We start from the raw sequence: 18,769 nt of genomic DNA, 5'->3' as shown, positions 1-18,769 counted from the left end.
TATAAACCCCATCTTATTATCCTCGATGGCAACAATACAATACGTGCCTTGCTGCCCCTGCTGTCACTCAGAAAGGACACCGCAAGATTGAACCCAAAGCTAAGCACTTCTCCCATTGCAAGAAAGATCAATCTAGTAGGCCAAACCAAACTGATAATTCGAAGAGACATGTAAAGATAACCAATCATACATAAAAGAATTCAGAGAAGATTCAAATATTGTTCATAGATAAACTTGATCATAAACCCACAATTCATCGGTCTCAACAAACACACCGCAAAAGAAGATTACATCGAATAGATCTCCAAGAGAATCAAGGAGAACTTTGTATTGAGATCCAAAGAGAGAGAAGAAGCCATCTAGCTAATAACTATGGGCCCGAAGGTCTGAGGTAAACTACTCACACATCAGCGGAGAGGCTATGGTGTTGATGTAGAAGCCCTCCGTGATCAATGCCCCCTCCAGCAGGACGCCGGAAAAGGCCCCAAGATGGGATCTCATGGGTACAGAAGGTCGCGGTGGTGGAATTAGGTTTTCGTGGATGCCTCTGATGGTTTGGGGGTACGTAGGTATATATAGGAGGAAGAAGTACGTCGGTGGAGCAACGTGGGCCCCACGAGGGTGGAGGGTCCGCCTGGGGGGGAGGCGCGCCCCCCTGCCTCGTGCTCTCCTCGTTGATTTCTTTACGTGGACCCCAAGTCCTCTGGATCATGTTTGTTCCGAAAATCACGTTCCCGAAGGTTTCTTTCCGTTTGGACTCTGTTTGATATTCTTTTTCTACGGAACACTGAAATAGGCAAAAAACAACAATTTGGGTTGGGCCTCCGGTTAATAGGTTAGTCCCAAAAATAATATAAAAGTGTATAATAAAGCCCATTAAACATCCAAAACATAATATAATATAGCATGGAACAATCAAAAATTATAGATACGTTGGAGACGTATCAAGCATCCCCAAGCTTAATTCCTGCTCGTCCTCGAGTAGGTAAATCATAAAAACAGAACTTTTGATGTGGAATGCTACTTGGCATAATTTTCAATGTAATTCTCTTAACTGTGGTATGAATGTTCAGATCCAAAAGATTCAAGACAAAAGTTTAATATTGACATAAGAATAATAATACTTCAAGCATACTAACTAAGCAATTATGTCTTCTCAAAATAACATGGCCAAAGAAAGTTATCCCTACAAAATCATATAGTCTGGCTATGCTCTATCTTCATCACATAAAGTATTTAATCATGCACAACCCCGATGACAAGACAAGCAATTGTTTCATACTTTTGGTGTTCTCATACTTTTCAATCTTCACGCAATACATGAGCGTGAGCCATGGACATAGTACTATATGTGGAATAGAATGGTGGTTGAGGAGAAGACAAAAGAGGAGAAGATAGTCTCACATCAACTAGGCGTATCAATGGGCTATATGGAGATTCCCATTAATAGATATCAATGTGAGTGAGTAGGGATTGCCATGCGACGGATGCACTAGAGCTATAAGTATATGAAAGCTCAACAAAAGAAACTAAGTGGGTGTGCATCCAACTCGCTTGCTCACGAAGACCTAGGGCATTTTGAGGAAGCTCATCATTGGAATATACAAGCCAAGTTCTATAATGAAAATTTCCCACTAGTATATGGAAGTGATATCATAGGAGACTCTCTATCATGAAGATCATGGTGCTACTTTGAAGCACGAGTGTGGTAAAAGGATAATAGCATTGTCTCTTCTCTCTTTTTCTCTCATTTTTTTCTTTGGCCTTTTCTCTTTTTTTATGGCCTTTCTTCTCTTTTTTTATTTAGTCCGGAGTCTCATCCCGACTTACGGGGGAATCATAGTCTCCATCATCCTTTCCTCACTTGGGACAATGCTCTAATAATGATGATCATCACACTTTTATTTACTTTACAACTCAAGAATTACAACTCAAAACTTAGAACAAAATATGACTATGTGGATGCCTCCGGCGGTATACCGGGATATGCAATGAATCCAGAGTGACATGTATGAAAGAATTATGAAAGGTGGCTTTGCCACAAATACGATGTCAACTACATGATCATGCAAAGCAATATGACAATGACGAAGCGTGTCATAGTAAACGGAACACTGGTAAGTTGCATGGCAATATATCTCGGAATGGCTATGGAAATGCCATGATAGGTAGGTATGGTGGCTGTTTTGAGGAAGGTAGATGGTGGGTGTATGATACCGGCGAAAAGTATGCAGTATAGAGAGGCTAGCAATTGTGGAAGGATGAGAGTGCGTACATCCTTGGACTCAACATTAGTCATAAAGAACTCATATACTTGCTACAAAAATCTACTAGTTATCAAAGCAAAGTATTACGAGCATGCTCCTAGGGGGATAGATTGGTAGGAAAAGACCATCGCTCGTCCCTGACTGCCACTCATAAGGAAGACAATCAATAAATAAATCATGCTCCGACTTCATCACATAACGGTTCACCATACGTGCATGTTACGGGAATCACAAACTTTAACACAAGTATTTCTCAAATTCACAACTACTCAACTAGCATGACTCTAATATTACCATTTTCATATCTCAAAACAATTATCAAGCATCAAACTTCTCATAGTATTCAACACACTCATAATATTATTTTTTACTAATCTTGAATGCCTAACATAATTAAAGAAAATTACCATGCTGTTTTGTAGGACTCTCAAAATAATATAAGTGAAGCATGAGAGAACAATAGTTTCTATAAAACAAATCCACCACCATGCTCTAAAAGATATAAGTGAAGCATTGGAGCAAATACTATATAGCTCAAAAGATATAAGTGAAGCACATAGAGTATTCTAATAAATTCTGAATCAAGTGTGTCTCTCTCAAAAGGTGTGTACAGTAAGGATGATTGTGGTAAACTAAAAAGCAAAGACTCAAATTATACAAGACACTCCAAGCAAAACACATATCATGTGGTGAATAAAAATATAGCTCCAAGTAAAGTTACCGATGGACGAAGACGAAAGAGGGGATGCCTTCCGAGGCATCCCCAAGCTTTGGCTTTTAGGTGTCCTTATATTATCTTGGGGTGCCATGGTCATACCCAAGCTTAGGCTCTTTCCACTCCTTGTTCCATAATTCATCAAATCTTTTACCCAAAACATGAAAACTTCACAGCACAAAACTTAACAGAGAATCTCGTGAGCTCCATTAGCGAAAGAAAACAAAACACCACTTCAAGGTACTATAATGAACTCATTATTTATTTATATTGGTGTTAAACATACTGTATTCCAACTTCTATATGGTTTATAAACTCTTTTATTAGCCATAAATTCATCAAAATAAGCAAACAACACACGAAAAACAGAATCTGTCAAAAACAGAACAGTCTGAAGTAATCTGTAACTAACGCAAACTTATGGAACTCAGAAAAATCTACCAAAAATAGGAATACCTAGACAATTTGTTTAATGATCTACTGCAATTGGAATCAGTATTTTATCATGTTCTGGTGATTTTTAACAATTGTTTTCGTGAACAGAAAGTTTCTGGAATTTTCAGCAAGATCATATAACTATCATCCAAGAAGATCCTATAGGTTTAACTTGGCACAAACACTAATTAAAACACACAAAAAATCTAACCAGAGGCTAGATCAAAGATTTCTTCCTAAACAGAAGCAAAAAGCAAAAAAAAAACTAAAATAAAATTGGGTTGCCTCCCAACAAGCACTATCGTTTAATGCCCCTAGCTAGGCATTAAGATTTCGATGATGCTCACATAAAAGATAGTAATTGAAACACAAAGAGAGCATCATAAAACATGTGAAAATTACATCTAAGTCTAACATACTTCCTATGCATAGGCATCTTATAGGCAAACAAATTATCAAGGCAAGCAAAAACTAGCATATGCAAGGAAGCGGAAAGAAACAATAACAATCTCAACATGACGAGAGGTAATTTAGTAACATAAAAATATCTACAACCATATTTTCCTCTCTCATAATAATTACATGTAGGATCATAAGCAAATTCAAAAATATAGCTATCACAAAACATATGCTTAACATGATCCACATGTATGCAAAGTTGACACTCTTCCAAAATAGTGGGATTAACATTAGCTAAAGTCATGACCTCTCCAAACCCACTTTTATAAAAAACTTCATAAGATTGATCAAAATCCAAATGTGTGGGATCTAAAGTTGACACTATTCCAAACCCACTTTCAATACTATTGCAAACATTATTATCAATCTCATATTCAACATGGGGCTTAAATAAATTTTCAAGATCATAAGAAGAATCACCCCAATCATCATCATTGCAACAAGTAGTAGACATAGCAAAACTAGCATCCCCAAGCTTAGGGTTTTGCATATTATTAGCACAATTGACATCAAGAGAATTTATAGTAAAATCATTGCAATCATGCTTTTTATTCAAGGAGCTATCTGATACGTCTCTGTCGTATCTACTTTTCCAAACACTTTTGCCCTTGTTTTGGACTCAAACTTGCATGATTTGAATGGAACTAACCCGGACTGACGCTGTTTTCAGCAGAATTGCCATGGTGTTATTTATGTGCAGAAACAAAAGTTCTCGGAATGACCTGAAACTCCACGGAACTTATTTTTGGCAAATATTAAAAATATTGGCGAAAGAATCAAGGCCAGGGGGGCCACCACTTGTCCACGAGGGTGGGGGGCGCGCCTGCCCCCCTGGGCGCGCCCCCTACCCCGTGGGCCCCCTGTTGCTCCACCGACCTCAACTCCAACTCCATATATTCGTGTTCGGGGAAAAAAATCAGAGAGAAGGATTCATCGCGTTTTATGATACGGAGCCGCCGCCAAGCCCTAAAACCTCTCGGTAGGGCTGATCTGGAGTCCGTTCGGAGCTCCGGAGAGGGGAATCCGTCACTGTCGTCATCATCAACCATCCTCCATCACCAATTTCATGATGCTCACCGCCGTGCGTGAGTAATTCCATCGTAGGCTTGCTGGACAGTGATGGGTTGGATGAGACTTATCATGTAATCGAGTTAGTTTTGTTAGGGTTTGATCACTAGTATCCACTATGTTCTGAGATTGATGTTGCTATGACTTTGCTATGCTTAATGCTTGTCACTAGGGCCCGAGTGCCATGATTTCACATCTGAACCTATTATGTTTTCATGAATATATGTGAGTTCTTGATCCTATCTTTCAAGTCTATAGTCACCTACTATGTGTTATGATCCGGCAACCCCGAAGTGACAATAATCGGGACCACTCCCGGTAATGATCGTAGTTTGAGGAGTTCATGTATTCACTATGTGTTAATGCTTTGGTCTGGTACTTTGTGGGGGATTGTTGGAATTTTGCTACTAGGCCTTTGGCCCAAAGCCCAACTAAAATTCTGAAATTCTCTTGGCCCATTCATGCACACATGTGAGTGGAGTGAGTGAGGCTAAAGTTTAGTCCCACCTCATAAGTTGAGAGAGAGTTGCACCTTTTTATAAGGTGAGCTCTTCTACCACATGTATGAGCATGAGAAGAGGATACCTACACGCGCGCTCCTCCTCCTCGCTCGCCTCGCCACGCCACGCCTCGTCACGACGCGCCGCGGGTTGCGGGATTGAGCCGACCCGAGGACAGAGCTATGCACGTTGTCTATATTTTTGCTGCACGGGAAAAATTAATGAGTCATTAATTAATAATTAACGGACGCGTTAATTACTGAACCATTTCCGATTCTTTTGGATCGTGATGACTCGGACGTGGGGTTTACTCGCACGACCTACCCGGCCCGCACTATATAGTCAGGCAGACGTCTACCCTAGCCGCCGCCGCTTTGTATGGTTTCTCACCACCGTTCCACATCATTGCGCCGCCAAGCAAGTCTTCTCCATCCCTCCTTCCGGCGTGCACCGCGAGAAGGGACAGCAGGCCTCCGAAACCCCGCCTCTCGTGATCCTGTACGGGAGAGGGGCGATCAGGTTTTTGGTGAGGACACTCGCGCGACTGCTGGCAGCGACGACTTCGCGAACGACGACTTCTTCCCCGACCTCGGCAACCTCATCCTCGACGACATGGGCGACAACGTCAACGCCGGCGGTGCTGCACCCGCTGCACCGTATGTGATTCTATCCTTCCTGTTCGAGATCGTGGTAGAATTCATGTTTCTAGTATGTGCCCTAGATGTGATATGTTCATCTGCTATGCTAGTTCGCATGATTAGTTTAATCTTTGCTGATGTGGTCATGATTTATCTTCTGTTTATTCAGATTAAATCTCGTAGTAATCTGCTCTTATTTCCAACAATTCAAAAACCTGATTATAGGCAATTTACTCCGAGTGGTTTGCTGCGCATCTGAAGCCGCCTGCCTTTAAGGGGCGCAATATAAGAGATGGCGCACGAGAGCAGTCTACTGGTTTCAGACCATGGGCTGCTATGATACCACCAAGGGCAAGCCTGAGGGCGATCTTAATCCAGCACAGCTGGAAGCTTTTGAGAAGATCGATGCCCTCTTTAAAGGCGCTCTTCTGAGTGTTCTTGATGACTCCACTGTGGATTCGTATATGTCATTTGACAACGGCAAGGACATGTGGGCTGCGCTCGAGGCCAAGTTTGCTGCCTCGGACGCCGGCAGCGAGTTGTACGTCATGGAGCAATTCTATGACTACAAGATGACTGATGAGCGCCCTGTTGTACAACAGGCTCATGAGATACAGTCGCTCGCAAAAGAACTTGAGTACTTCAAGTGTGTGTTGCCGGACAAATTTGTTGCCGGAGGCATCATTGCCAAGCTTCCACCTTGTGGAACAATTTTGCTACTTCCTTAAAACACAAGAGACAGGAGTTTCCCGTTGCGGATCTCATTGATACTCTTGATGTTGAAGAGAAGGCGAGAGCAAAGGATACACATGCTCGAGTTGCTGAGGGAGGTTCTAGTGCCCACATGGTACAGAAGAAGAACTTCCAGCCCAACAAGTTCAAAAACAACAAGAACAAAACTCAGGGCAAAGGCAAGTTTGATACAAAGAACAAGCCATCACATTCTACCAACTTCAAGAAGAATTCTCATAAGAAGGGGAAGGGACTTTGCCATGTGTGCGGTGATCCTAATCACTAGGCTCCGAAGTATCCTAACCGCTTTGAGGAGCGCGAACATGAGAAGAGCGGCAAGTCCGCTAATGTTGTCATCGGTGATACTGATATGAAGGAATCAGAGTACGGTATTTTTCCTACCACCCTTTCAGTATTTCAATCCCCTGATTGCTTAATTGACACCGGTGCCGATGTACATGTTTGTGCTGACGCCTCCATGTTTTCTTCTTACCAGGCAACAGGGACTTCACCCGTGCTGATGGGGAACGGGTCACATGCCATCGTTCAAGGTGTTGGTACGGTCGATCTGAAGTTTACTTCGGGGAAGACTGTGCGTCTGAAGAACGTTCATCATGTGCCGTCCATCAATAAAAATCTCATTAGCGGTTCCCGTTTATGTCGAGATGGTTTTAAGTTGGTTTTCGAATCCAATAAAGTTGTAATTTCTAAGTGTGGACAATTTGTTGGAAAAGGCTATGAGTGCGGAGGCTTGTTGCGCCTATCTTTGTCAGATATTTGCACTAAAGTTATTAATAATGTTTGCCACAATAATGAGTCTGATATTTGGCATTCACGACTTTGTCATATTAACTTTGGTTGCATGACGCGGCTAGCCAATATGAATTTAATTCCGAAAATCTCTACAGTCAAAGGCTCCAAGTGCCAAGTATGTGTGCAAGCACAGTAGGGGCATAGTTCTTCGCTAAATCGCGAAGTTCGCGAACTATCGAGGCTTTGCCTGCGCCCCAACAGTTCCAACATATATAACTCATTGTGCCCGGCGGTGCCCTCCTGGGGAGCCCGCCGATAATGCATTTGCTGAATCAGTTGTACCGTCTTCCCCTTCTCCGAGATGCTTTGGCAGCCCCTTCTTTGGTCGTTTGATGTTCTTACGTGGCAAGACATATACCGGAGGGAGTGGAGGCACCCCCTTTGGATTCTTATCTGACAGAACGACCGCAGTCCCATTTAATTCTGGAGTAGGTGCAGCGAGGCCAGATGAAAAAGCTTGCATGTTGTCATGGGACACTCTTGTTGCTGCTTCTGTTTTCCTGCTCACTTGCTATTGCTTCCGTCTCCAGGGGTGTGTTTGGTTAGTTTCTCCACCGGGCCTGGCTAGGAGAGCAAAAACGAGCCAGGCTGAGCATGGCCTGGGTGAGGAAAAATAGGGCCAAAAACGTAGATGACCTGTTGATTGGTTGCCTGCATTAGGGGTCTTGTCATCGAGATGCAATTTTCATCCGGTGTTTGGTTGCATACATGCATATGATTAGGAGTTAACAACAAAGTTTAACACCCACCAGGTTTGGCATCTCATTTCGTCGAACACGTTGAGCGCGCCGGAGGTTCCTCTACTCATCATGTCCACCGCCAGCTCCCTGCGACCATGGGTGCTCTCGGCACTTGGACTCCTCCGCACCAGCCCCAGCTGCCGCGTCCCGTTCGCCGCGTCCAGGAGCACGCCCGCGTGTGGCCGGGCTTCGACGAGCGCAGCGTCCGGTTCATGTCGCGCCTGCTCGAGCGCTGGGGCCTCGAGTCCTCCCGCGCCGAGGTCGAGCTCATCGTCTTCTCCGCCATCGACAACCTGCTCGCCAAGACCAAGGTCGCCCCGGAGGACATCGACATCCTCGTCGTCAACTGCAGCCTCTTCGCCCCGACGGCGTCCTTCGCCGGCATGATCGTCAACCGCTACAACCTCCGCAAGGACGTGCGCAACGTGCACCTCGCCGGGCTCGTCTTCGTGGGAGTCGCCAGGAACCTGCTCCAGGTCGCGCCCAGGGGCTTGAACGTGCTGGTGGTGTCCATGTTGACCATCACGCCCAACTACTACATAGGCAAGGAGTGCCATGCTGGCTCCTGGCCAACTGCCTCTTCCGCATGAGACGGCGCCGCCGTGCTCCTCTCCAATAACGGCGCCAACGCGCGGTTCCGGCTGGCGCGCGTGGTGCGGACGCTGAGCAGGGCGCCCAGGACGGCGCGTACCGCTGCGTCTACCAGGAGGAGGACGACAACGGCAACGTGATGACGACTGCGCCATGCGACTACTGCAGCCTTTTTGCTCCGACGCCGTCCTTCGCGCGAACTCCACGCGGTGCGCGGACGCGGCGGGGCACGTTGACCTGGACGCAGAAGGCGTCCACCACGCCGCCGTCGGGCTTCTTGCTCGGCGCCGGGGGTGCGGAGGCCGACCCACCCACGGCCGCCTGCGCCTGGGGCGGAGGGGGCGGCGGCGGGGCGCCCAGCTCCTCGCTCGAGGACTCGGCCAGCGCGGCGGGCGCGAACATCGGGGACGCCGGGACGTCCGGGCGCTTCTGCTGCATGTGCGGCGGGGACGGCATGAACTCGCCGCAGCCGTCGAGCTCCCTCCGCGCCCGCCCTCGACATCGCACTTTGCAAGCGGCAGCAACCCTCCCCGCGCAGCGCTCTGGCTTGGTCTAGCTCGGCCGGACAGGATCGACGGGATCGCACTGGAGTAGAGGAAGAGAGGGGATTGAGGATTAGGGAAAGAGGGGGGGATTAACTCGGGACACACGTCTCCGAGAGCCACCAGGTGCGCCTCGAAGCATCGCTCGGGCCTGGCTCTTGGGAAACTGTCGATTCGGCTGTTCCCAACGGGCCAGGCCCAGTGATGCTTTATGAATCGTGCTATGCAGGATGAATAATGTATGCAAGCAACCAAACAATCGGGATTTAAAAAAATACTGCATCGAGCAGGCCTGGTTGGGCTTGATGAAGGCAACCAAACTCGCCACGTCTGGGAAGTGGGCGCGGACGGCGACGGTCCTCCCGGCCCGTACGGTCCACGCTGCCGACGCCTTCCACGCAACGCAAAGGCAGGCTGGGACACTGCTAAAAAGAAAAAGGCAGGCTGGGACAGAGTCTTAGAAGCCACTCGGTTTCGTATAAAGCCCCTCGGCTCGCCCCAAATTGGCCAAATCACAACACCGAGCCCAAACTACGCCCCGGCTGCACCAGCTCCCATTCCTCGCCGTCGAGCTCACCGGACACCGCCCGAAGCCAAGATGGTAAGCGGATCTAGACTTCTCCACCTGGTTTGGAAGGATGCCCCCTTGTCGGGACGGGTCGGTGCTGATTGGTTAGGGGCAAATCCGGATCTGGATCTGCGTATGGGATCCTCGCCTTGACACCTTTGGATGCGATCCCTTCGTGTTCTCGATTCTGATTTGGTCCTGATGTTTGCGCTTGGTTGGGGGAAATAGGTTCTAGTATCATTTTCGTGGATCCGCTTGATACGTTGGTTTGGGCTAGCAGGATCGTTGGATTTACCGTGAGCATGGAGCCTTTTACGGGAATCGGATGCTGTAGTTTTATTTCTCGCGGCGAGGATGGATCAGGAATAGGTAGATACATGGGTTATTTGAGTCGAATGGTACTGGAAATTAGATATTTATGTTCTCCGTCAAGTCTTCATAATGGGGAGATTGGATGATTTGCCACGATTTATTCCGTCTTGGAATAATTAGTACTAATGAATTAGTGACGCTGCCATCAGAAATGGAGTATTTGTAGTTGCTATTGCCGTCAGAATTTGTACTTTGGGAGTGTGTGGTGGAATCAAGAGCATGGGTAGAAATCTCAGTGGTGACGTGCTAAATTGCATGGAGTCGTGCACTTGTTTGGTGTAATTCTCTAGTGTACACCAAAACCTCTGTAGCATGTTGCGGGTGGAACAACTGCCGATCTTCCATCCTGCTAAACATAGGTGTTGAATGCAAATTTTACTCACAATATCATGTAAAGATTTTTGTGTTTAGGTTTTGTACCCCTTTTGGTGCAAATGTGGAGAGAGGTGCGGGTATCTTTTTGCAAAATTGTCATAGTTTGCTTTCTATCCATCAGATATAGATTGGACGGTCTATATTGCAAGATGGCAGGCACAATATCATCACCAACTCGGTTTTTTATAAGAGTAGAGATAGAGAAATATTGATGCCACCGCAGAAAAGTAAGCATGTTGTGATGTAGTGGTGGCCTACTAGGCAGGAAAAAGTATCGGTGAACTCACTATTGTTGGCTGGAAGGTCAACTGACGACTGCATGTAACTGGCTAATCTACTGATAGTTTTGCTATCATTCGACCCTCGTATATGTGGAGTTAGCAGTTTGAGTGCTTATTTATATTGTTCAATGTATCATTCGACCCTCGTATATGTGGCCTTTCTCTTTCTGTATGCCAGACTACTTCCAGGCGCCTTGCTGACAGGAAGACATCGAAGTTCCAGAAGAACATCACCAAGAGGGGTTCGGTGCCTGAAACCACTGTGAAGAAGGGGAATGACTATCCTGTTGGACCTATAGTGCTTGGATTCTTCATCTTTGTGGTCATCGGATCATGTATGCATTCCAATCTCTTATGTTCAATCTACTTTACTGCCACTTGTCACATGCTCATTTACATAGCATTTGTCATCAGCCACTTTGCTTTGGGAAGATATCTACTAGTGACTACGTTTCTTTAATCTTCGCTTTTGTCATGAGTATGATTGCATAACATTTTGATCATTCATGTCCTATGTAAAGAGTGTATATTCTTGTCCTGTGCTAGATCTTTGACATTGATCTTGTGTGCAACTGTGCGCATTCTGGGAGCCATTGACCTATTTTCTATGAATGTAAGGCTACTGCAAGATTCTAACAAACCCTTCGACTCAAAAACAACATAACTACGATTGTGCAGGAACTGAAAGGTTGCATCAATCTCATGATTTTCGTGAACTTACATTGTGTGGTTCTGCCATTTTTTCTTGCTTGTCCATATGGAACTTGATGGTTGTCTACGTCCTTGCTGTTTGTCTGTCTTTCAGCATAACTAAGATGAAACAGTTCATCTTAGTGTCGCTTATTTTGTAATCTCAAAAGAAAGATCTTCCAGCTGATTTGCCTCTTTTAACACGCTACAGCTCTGTCTCTGCAGCTCTGTTTCAGATAATCAGGACAGCAAGCAGTGGTGGGATGGCCTGAACACTGTCATACATTAATACAGTTGCAGCTAAATCTGTTTGATGTCGTCATAGTTTGTCTTCTTAAAAGTACCTAGTTTGAGCTGATGTTGTAAGAACTGTAAACAGAGTTATCAATCTTATACATGTTAAACGGACAAGTTTGTCTCTGGTCACTGTTTTCAGTCGCATTTGCATGTTGAAGCAACCTCTTTGTTTGCAACTCAGGCGGCAAGTGGACGCGGGCTGCCCGCGGCGCCCACTTCCCGAGCCAACTAATTTGCGTACGTGGACACACGCGGGACTGTGTCAAAGTTACGTGGAATTTGTGGGATATCCCACAAAACCCACATCGAGCCCACCTGTGTCTACATCCTTCACATGCGACGCGTCCGGATGAAGAGGCAGTGGGGATTAGGCGAGGAGAGCAGCAGCCGGAGCGCCGCCGCTAGCTCCGGTAGCACTCGTCCTCCTGCTCTGCCCCGACATGCCTGCCATGTTGATGGAGGAGAGCTTCGCTGCTGCCATTGCCAGATCCGCTCTCACGCCTCCATGCGTCCTCCCGCTCCGTCGCGACCTGCCCCTGCGCCAATGCAGGAGAGCTTTGCCGGCGCCACCGGCTGCCGTTAGCTCCGCATCCACGACTCAATGCTTCCTACCGCTCGGCCACGACATGCCCCCTGTGCCGATGGAAGTGAGCTGCGACCCCCCTCGGATTGCTACCAGCCGCCCCTTCGACCCCCCCCCCCCTCGGGATTGCTACCAGCCGCCCCGATCAATGTTTATTACATACTAGTACTATTTTTCGTACTGATTGTTGTGAGAATTTTACATATGAGATCTGAACTTGCTTTCTTGAATGAAAGTAGAAATCTCACATCCTCCCTAAGATAAGTGTCTGAACCTTATTTTCTATCTCAACATACTGAAAGACAACCTGCAGATTGAGAAGCATATTTCTCTAGGAGAATCACAAGATCTCATGTAGTTGTAGTGGAAGAGAAAGAGAAAGAGAAAGAGAAAGAGAAAGAGAGAGTTTGCATTGCGAACTCGGTGGGACCGATCGCTCATTTCGGTGAGACCGAATCATTACGAAGGGAAACAAAGAGTTTGCAATCCCATCTCGGGGAGACCGAGATCCCTATCGGTGAGACCGAACTGATTAGGGTTTGTGGCTATGGCTATGTCAAGCGAACTCAGTGGCGCCAGATGGATCAAATTGGTGGGGCCGAGTTTGACTTTAGGTTTAGGACATATTTGAATATGATAAAGTGGTTGAGTGATTTGGAGCATATCACTAAGCATTTTAAGCAAGTAGACCATTAAGCAACACATCATCCCCTTTTAATAGTATTGGCTTTCCTATGGACTCAATGTGATCTTGGATCACTAAAATAGAAATGAAGAGTCTTGAGCTTTTGCCAATATTTGTCCTTAGCATTTTGAGGGGTCCACATCTCTTAGTCCATGCGATGCCAATCATTGAACTTTCTGAAATTATCATCTTGAAAGAATATTAGTTCAATGAGCTATATGTTGTTAAGAATTACCAAAACCACCCAGGGATTAGTTGCACTTTGAATCTCCCCCTTTTTGGTAATTGATGACAACATATAGATCAAAGCTTCGACACATGATAATAAGAATGGAATATATCGTCGCTTTGAGAAGTATGTGATAAGCAAGAGCTCCCCCTAAATTTGTGCATTATTTATGATTTGCCTTTGAATGCAAATGCATAATCGATTAGGATCATAGGTTACTCTTCCATGTCACATACATCTTGCTGGAGCGCTCAAAATGATAGAACATACATAACATGCACTCATCACCAAGACAAATATGATAGATCATACACAAGATATAAGAGATATCATCAATCAAGCATAGCATAATAAAGCATAGTATGATCCACCACATGATCATAGAAGTATCTCACACACAAGCATAAATATTGTAGCAAACACAAGCAAAGCGAGCAAAATAGTAGCAAGAGAGACCAAAAACAGCAAAAACACACTCTCTCTCGAAGCCTATGATCTATACACTTTCTCCCCCTTTGGCAACAAGTTATCAAAAAGCTCGAAAATGCATAGTGCTATACGACACTCTAAGCATGATCTTCGAGAGCTCCAGAGTGCGAAGATGGCGTGGAGAGAACAACATCTACGAAGACTTCTGTTGACGTCTGAGGAACTGGAGGAGTTGCGACTGGAGCAACTGAGGCTGTGGCTGCTTGAGCTGAAGTTGTAGCCCTAGTGTGAATCACTGGCACTGTTGTAGACCTTTGTGCTCTAGGCACCCTCTGATAAGCATCTGTGGTTGTCCTGTCATTCCTGTCCTCAAGGTCTTCTTGTGTGACTTTGACATCCAAGTCATGTAGCTTTGTCTCAAAGATCCTTTCAAGGCTCTCTTGATTTCGAGTCAGGGTAGCTAATCCTTTCTCTATTCTCACAGTGCCCTCAAGCACATAGCTGATCTGGTCCTGCTTGGTCTTGAGATTGACTACAGAAGGGTCTGGGATCTTTGAAGCCTTTTCAGCCTGTGCCTTCTCTCTTTTCTCTTGAGCCTCAACAGAAGTAGGATGTGAAGCATCAATCACAACAGTGTTATCCTCAAAATCAGGCCTCAAGGGAAGGTGCTCTTTATCCAACAAATATGTCATTACAACAAGAACCCCCCATTAGCAACGCATCGATGTGTTGTCACATGTCCATATAAGCGTTGGTAAGGTCTACACCAACGGATTTATATGTCTTGCCATAGGCGGCGTTGCAAAGGTCTACAACAACGCATATACATGCGTTGGTAACCGTCGTGAATATGTGTTGGAAACCAGCAATGTATAAAGTTAGAGCCTAACAACATTTAACATGCGTTGCTGACGGGCCCAAAAAAAGAGCCTTGTAATGCCTAGAAGCATTGTCGCATTGCTTGGACAATTAATGGTATTTTATATATCAACATCCTTATCTATTATGTCAATGCTGATAGTGCATAGGAGACACAAACATAATAATCGAAGAGGTCATATATATTAAATCAACTCGGTTGCTTTACAAAGAACATGATACAAAGATTACAATATGTGAAACTATCTAGTAGTAGGCTGATTCTCAACCTTGCAATCAACGTCTCAGACATATAAAATATGATGTTTGAAACATTAACCCGAAAATGACATTCTAAAACATAATCTGAAACTATCTAGTAATAGCCACCTTCTCGATCTTGCAATCAACTTCTAAGCCATGCATCCTTGATTTATCTTGACAATCTACAAACAACAAAGGAATGAGAAACATAAGGTACCATCAAAGAAAATCAAGTTAATATACGAAGAGCAACATAAAAAGGTTGAAGGCCATGTGATGATTAATCTTGCTATATGACCAATAGTTATGTTTTAGTGGTCATATCAAACCAAGAATCAATTTCCAGTTCAACACCCTCAGCTTTCTTTGTATATTCTAGGTCTGTACTTTGGAGCATAGCAAGAGCAATTTTCTTGTTTAGATTTCCCAAACCAAATAGGCAATATAATAAGCATTCATATTGAAAAAAGTATGATCAATAATAAACTTTTGCTCAACCATGTTCAATTCCAAGCAATAGAGAAATGAGCATACCTTATCTTTAGTTGCATGCTAGTTTAATGCTTGCACCTCCATATCATAGAGAAAGTTTCACTTCAGATACAATATTGTGCTTCACTAAACACATTAGTTGAAGTTTTACTTCTCTGAACACCCAAGTCAAAGCAAGCGGTGGAAAAGAATAAGCGTTCCATCGTCCAACATACGTCATCACCTCTGAATTCTGATATATCATCATTTGAACACTTCTCAACAATCCGAGCCATAGCACTGAACTCTATAGACAGAGAAAATAGACCCTTATGAACAGAACATCGATATGTTAGTTGACTTAATAAACACCTTATGAACAATATAATGAAGATACAGTGAGCTACATGCCCCAAAAATATGTGTGACAAATAGAGTATGCTTCATTGCAAACACATATCTGTAGTTCCCAAAACAGTACATATAAATGCAGAGATTTAATTTTTTTGCAGAAGTACTTGAAAGTTGAGAAAAACTAACTCACACAAAGCCAAATCAGGAAGCTCTATTTAATGTTAACAAGTGTGTTTTCTAGTGATTTTGATTTATATAGATGCTTGACAATAATACTAATCTGAATAGTGAATACATAAAAAAATCAGCATGAGTTTTAAGTTATATTGCAGATTATGTCACTTAAATCACTTACAACTGTACAAGCCAATAGGATTCATGCAGTCATACCTCTCTCTGCATAAGTAGCTCGCTATGTATACCCTGAACTTTCTCCCAAAGATGAATATGCAAGAAAGTTTGGTCATGTACAGAATAATGGATTCAATTCATAAGCACTTGCATGCACATTTAAGTAGATCTGACAAAAACACTAACCAACAACCTTTAAATGTCTAACATCAATATAAATTCGTAATGATATACCTTAAGTTTAGAATTGACTCGCATGAGTTGTCCCGCCAGGTTCGGAGACTCTGAGGATTAATGCATCGTGGACGACGACACGCAGCAAACACACTGTTTTAAGACCAATGTTGGTCAAGCGCTAGACCGCTAGCAATAGCTGCTGCTATGATCTCGGATGATGACGACCGGGTGCGGAACGTGCAGAAAATGCATATGCGCAGGTCACGATCTGATTGATTCATCGATCACAATAAGCCAACCATGACCGTTCATGGGCTAGTGCCTCCTAGTTAGGATTCTCTAACTTGGTGCTAGTTCAGTAACATCTAGGCTAATGAGTAATTAGATGCGACTAGACAGCCAATAGCGTGTACGTCCAGTCTAACTACCTACTGAAATTTGTTGAGGTGGTCGAGCGGCTAGCAAAGGTCTCTAGCCCCTGCTCGCCCCTCCCTGTCTCTGCCCATGGAACACAGAGTACCAGACCATAGAGTGTCGTGACCACTGGCGGAGCCATGGCAAGGCCGATTGGGTCGTGGCCTGCCCAATGCTGGAACAGAAAAATAAATTTATACTAGCCCAACCCTCAACGCCTCTGGCACAGCAGTACAACAAGCAGCTGCCCACGGAAACTGGCTCAGATCGCACGCGCATTGCTACTTTCTAGATACAGTCGCAGACTCATAGCCGCCGGCCGCCCGCCACCACGACAACACACATATCAGTCGCGGACTGATGAGGCCACGACCCGCAGCTAGCAACGGCCAGCCGGCAAGGCAGCTACCTAGTTGGTCGGGTCCTTTCCCCATTTCTTTGAGTCCATGCAAGCTGTGTTCATCTCAGCATTTGTTTAGTACCTGAATCAGCCTGAATCTCTGCAGGCTGCAGAGTCAAATTTCTTTGAATTATTCCCAAAAGAATTCCCCTAAATTTTCTTAGGAAATCCTTTTGATTTTCCTGAAATTTCTTCTCCCTAGCATAAATTAATACATTGAAATCATGATGTTTACAATCTACAATTAAAAAAAATGTGTTTCCATGTAGATTGGCCTGCCCATCCTTTTCTTCGTAGCTCCGCCACTGGTCGTGACTGCCGGTGCAAGCCAGCACCCACAAAGGTGGATCAGGTGAGTGAGATAGCGTTAATCATTGTCTTAATGTTAGTCAAATAATAGCTATGCCACACAAAGTACCACAGAGGGCAAGAGAAGAGGGGAAGTGTGCAGAAGTGCCTTACTGAACCATACCAACATCAGAGTCGAGGTAGGCGAGGTGGTGCAGCACCATCTGGACTTACCAGTAGCCGCGCGTGGAGACGTGGGGATATTGGGTTGAGGGAAGTAGCTGCGGCAATGACCCGTGGTGCCTAGGGTTTCTCCGGGGGCTCGCAGAGGTTTGGAGGACGCCACGACGATGGCAGATCAAAGGAGAGCAATGAGGGGGAGATGAGCCGGTGAGCGGTGGTAAAAGGGAGTGCCAAATCTTCCTGGAATCGGAGGCAGCGGTGATGGTGTTGTGGCGGAGCTCGCATGAGAGAGAGAGAGATGAATCCGGGGAGAGGGTGGAGGGGAGATAAGATTTGGGTTCTTTTTTCTGCTTGGTTGCGGGATATTTGGACGGAGGAGGTAGAAGAGGTGGGGACGGGGAGGTTATCTCTTCGTGGGGAGATGGGAGGTTTCTTTAACTCAACAACACATGTTGTATTTCGTTGCTACATATGCGTTGGGATAGGGGGGGTTCTTGTTGTAGTGTGTGCTTGTGCCCATGTTAGAATTTATGAGCATTTGAATATGTGGAGCATAGCCACATGATCTCTTCTACTCCCTCCGTTCCCAAATAATTGTTTTTCTAGCCATCTCAAATGGACTACAACATACGGATGTATGTAGACATGTTTTAGAGTGTAGGTTCACTCATTTTGCTCCGTATGTAGTCGCTTGTTGAAATCTCTAGAAAGACAATTATTTAGGAATGGAGGGAGTAGTCAGCTGCAGTCTTCTTAATAGTATCAACAATCAAAGACATCACTTTGAATTTTTCTGGCACATCAAACATGTGTAGCAAGTTGATGGAGTGCCCTCTGGCACATCAAACATCCTGTGATCTCCAGACTTGGGTAACAGTGTGTGCCTGAGGATGGTGTTGATTGTTGGCAGCCCTGACAGAAGGTAATACACGGAGCCAAACTTGTGTGTTTCCAAGGCATTATCTGGAATTTCCTTGTACATGTGTGCCATGGAATTGTG

General features: G+C 44.9%; 2 protein-coding genes and 1 long non-coding RNA gene across 6 annotated transcripts; 1 reads left to right on the top strand and 2 right to left on the bottom strand.

Moving 5' to 3' along the window:
• Nucleotides 1–7,660: 7,660 nt before the first annotated feature.
• LOC125513954 lies at nt 7,661–9,113 on the bottom strand. Of its 2 annotated transcripts, none has more exons than XM_048679189.1 (2): nt 8,377–9,113; nt 7,661–8,278 (listed from the first exon to the last, which is right to left on the bottom strand). In XM_048679189.1, exons 1-2 carry the CDS (start codon nt 9,111–9,113, stop codon nt 8,170–8,172), a joined length of 846 nt encoding a protein of 281 aa, XP_048535146.1. In that variant the 3' UTR covers nt 7,661–8,169. The 2 variants fall into 2 exon arrangements, with proteins under 2 accessions (XP_048535146.1, XP_048535147.1); XM_048679190.1 differs by having other exon boundaries at nt 7,661–8,263.
• A 613-nt stretch (nt 9,114–9,726) lies between these two features.
• LOC125513955 lies at nt 9,727–12,206 on the top strand. Of its 2 annotated transcripts, none has more exons than XM_048679191.1 (3): nt 9,727–10,101; nt 11,275–11,431; nt 12,012–12,206. In XM_048679191.1, exons 1-3 carry the CDS (start codon nt 9,742–9,744, stop codon nt 12,056–12,058), a joined length of 564 nt encoding a protein of 187 aa, XP_048535148.1. In that variant the 5' UTR covers nt 9,727–9,741; the 3' UTR covers nt 12,059–12,206. The 2 variants fall into 2 exon arrangements, with proteins under 2 accessions (XP_048535148.1, XP_048535149.1); XM_048679192.1 differs by having other exon boundaries at nt 11,998–12,206.
• A 2,846-nt stretch (nt 12,207–15,052) lies between these two features.
• Nucleotides 15,053–18,062, bottom strand: LOC125514328. Of its 2 annotated transcripts, XR_007286344.1 has the most exons (3): nt 16,347–18,062; nt 15,702–15,909; nt 15,053–15,313 (listed from the first exon to the last, which is right to left on the bottom strand). It is a non-coding gene; the product is annotated as an uncharacterized LOC125514328 (long non-coding RNA). The 2 variants fall into 2 exon arrangements; XR_007286343.1 differs by lacking the exon at nt 16,347–18,062 and having other exon boundaries at nt 15,702–16,085.
• Nucleotides 18,063–18,769: the final 707 nt, after the last annotated feature.

This window comes from Triticum urartu, chromosome 6, assembly GCF_003073215.2.
Source record: "Triticum urartu cultivar G1812 chromosome 6, Tu2.1, whole genome shotgun sequence".
In the NCBI taxonomy this organism is placed as follows: Eukaryota; Viridiplantae; Streptophyta; class Magnoliopsida; order Poales; family Poaceae; genus Triticum; species Triticum urartu.
This window is presented reverse-complemented; position numbering and strand designations above follow the sequence as displayed.

What these genes read in the sequence shown, in the direction of transcription:
- LOC125513954 (XM_048679189.1), bottom strand. Translation starts at nt 9,113, where the DNA reads ATGGCGCAGTCGTCATCACGTTGCCGTTGTCGTCCTCCTCCTGGTAGA. An exon ending in GAAATGAGATGCCAAACCTG is followed by an intron (nt 8,279 to 8,376) that starts GTGGGTGTTAAA and finishes CCCCTAATGCAG; the next exon opens with GCAACCAATCAACAGGTCAT.
- LOC125513955 (XM_048679191.1), top strand. Translation starts at nt 9,742, where the DNA reads ATGCAAGCAACCAAACAATCGGGATTTAAAAAAATACTGCATCGAGCA. An exon ending in CACCGCCCGAAGCCAAGATG is followed by an intron (nt 10,102 to 11,274) that starts GTAAGCGGATCT and finishes TCTGTATGCCAG; the next exon opens with ACTACTTCCAGGCGCCTTGC. An exon ending in CTTTGTGGTCATCGGATCAT is followed by an intron (nt 11,432 to 12,011) that starts GTATGCATTCCA and finishes CTGTCTCTGCAG; the next exon opens with CTCTGTTTCAGATAATCAGG.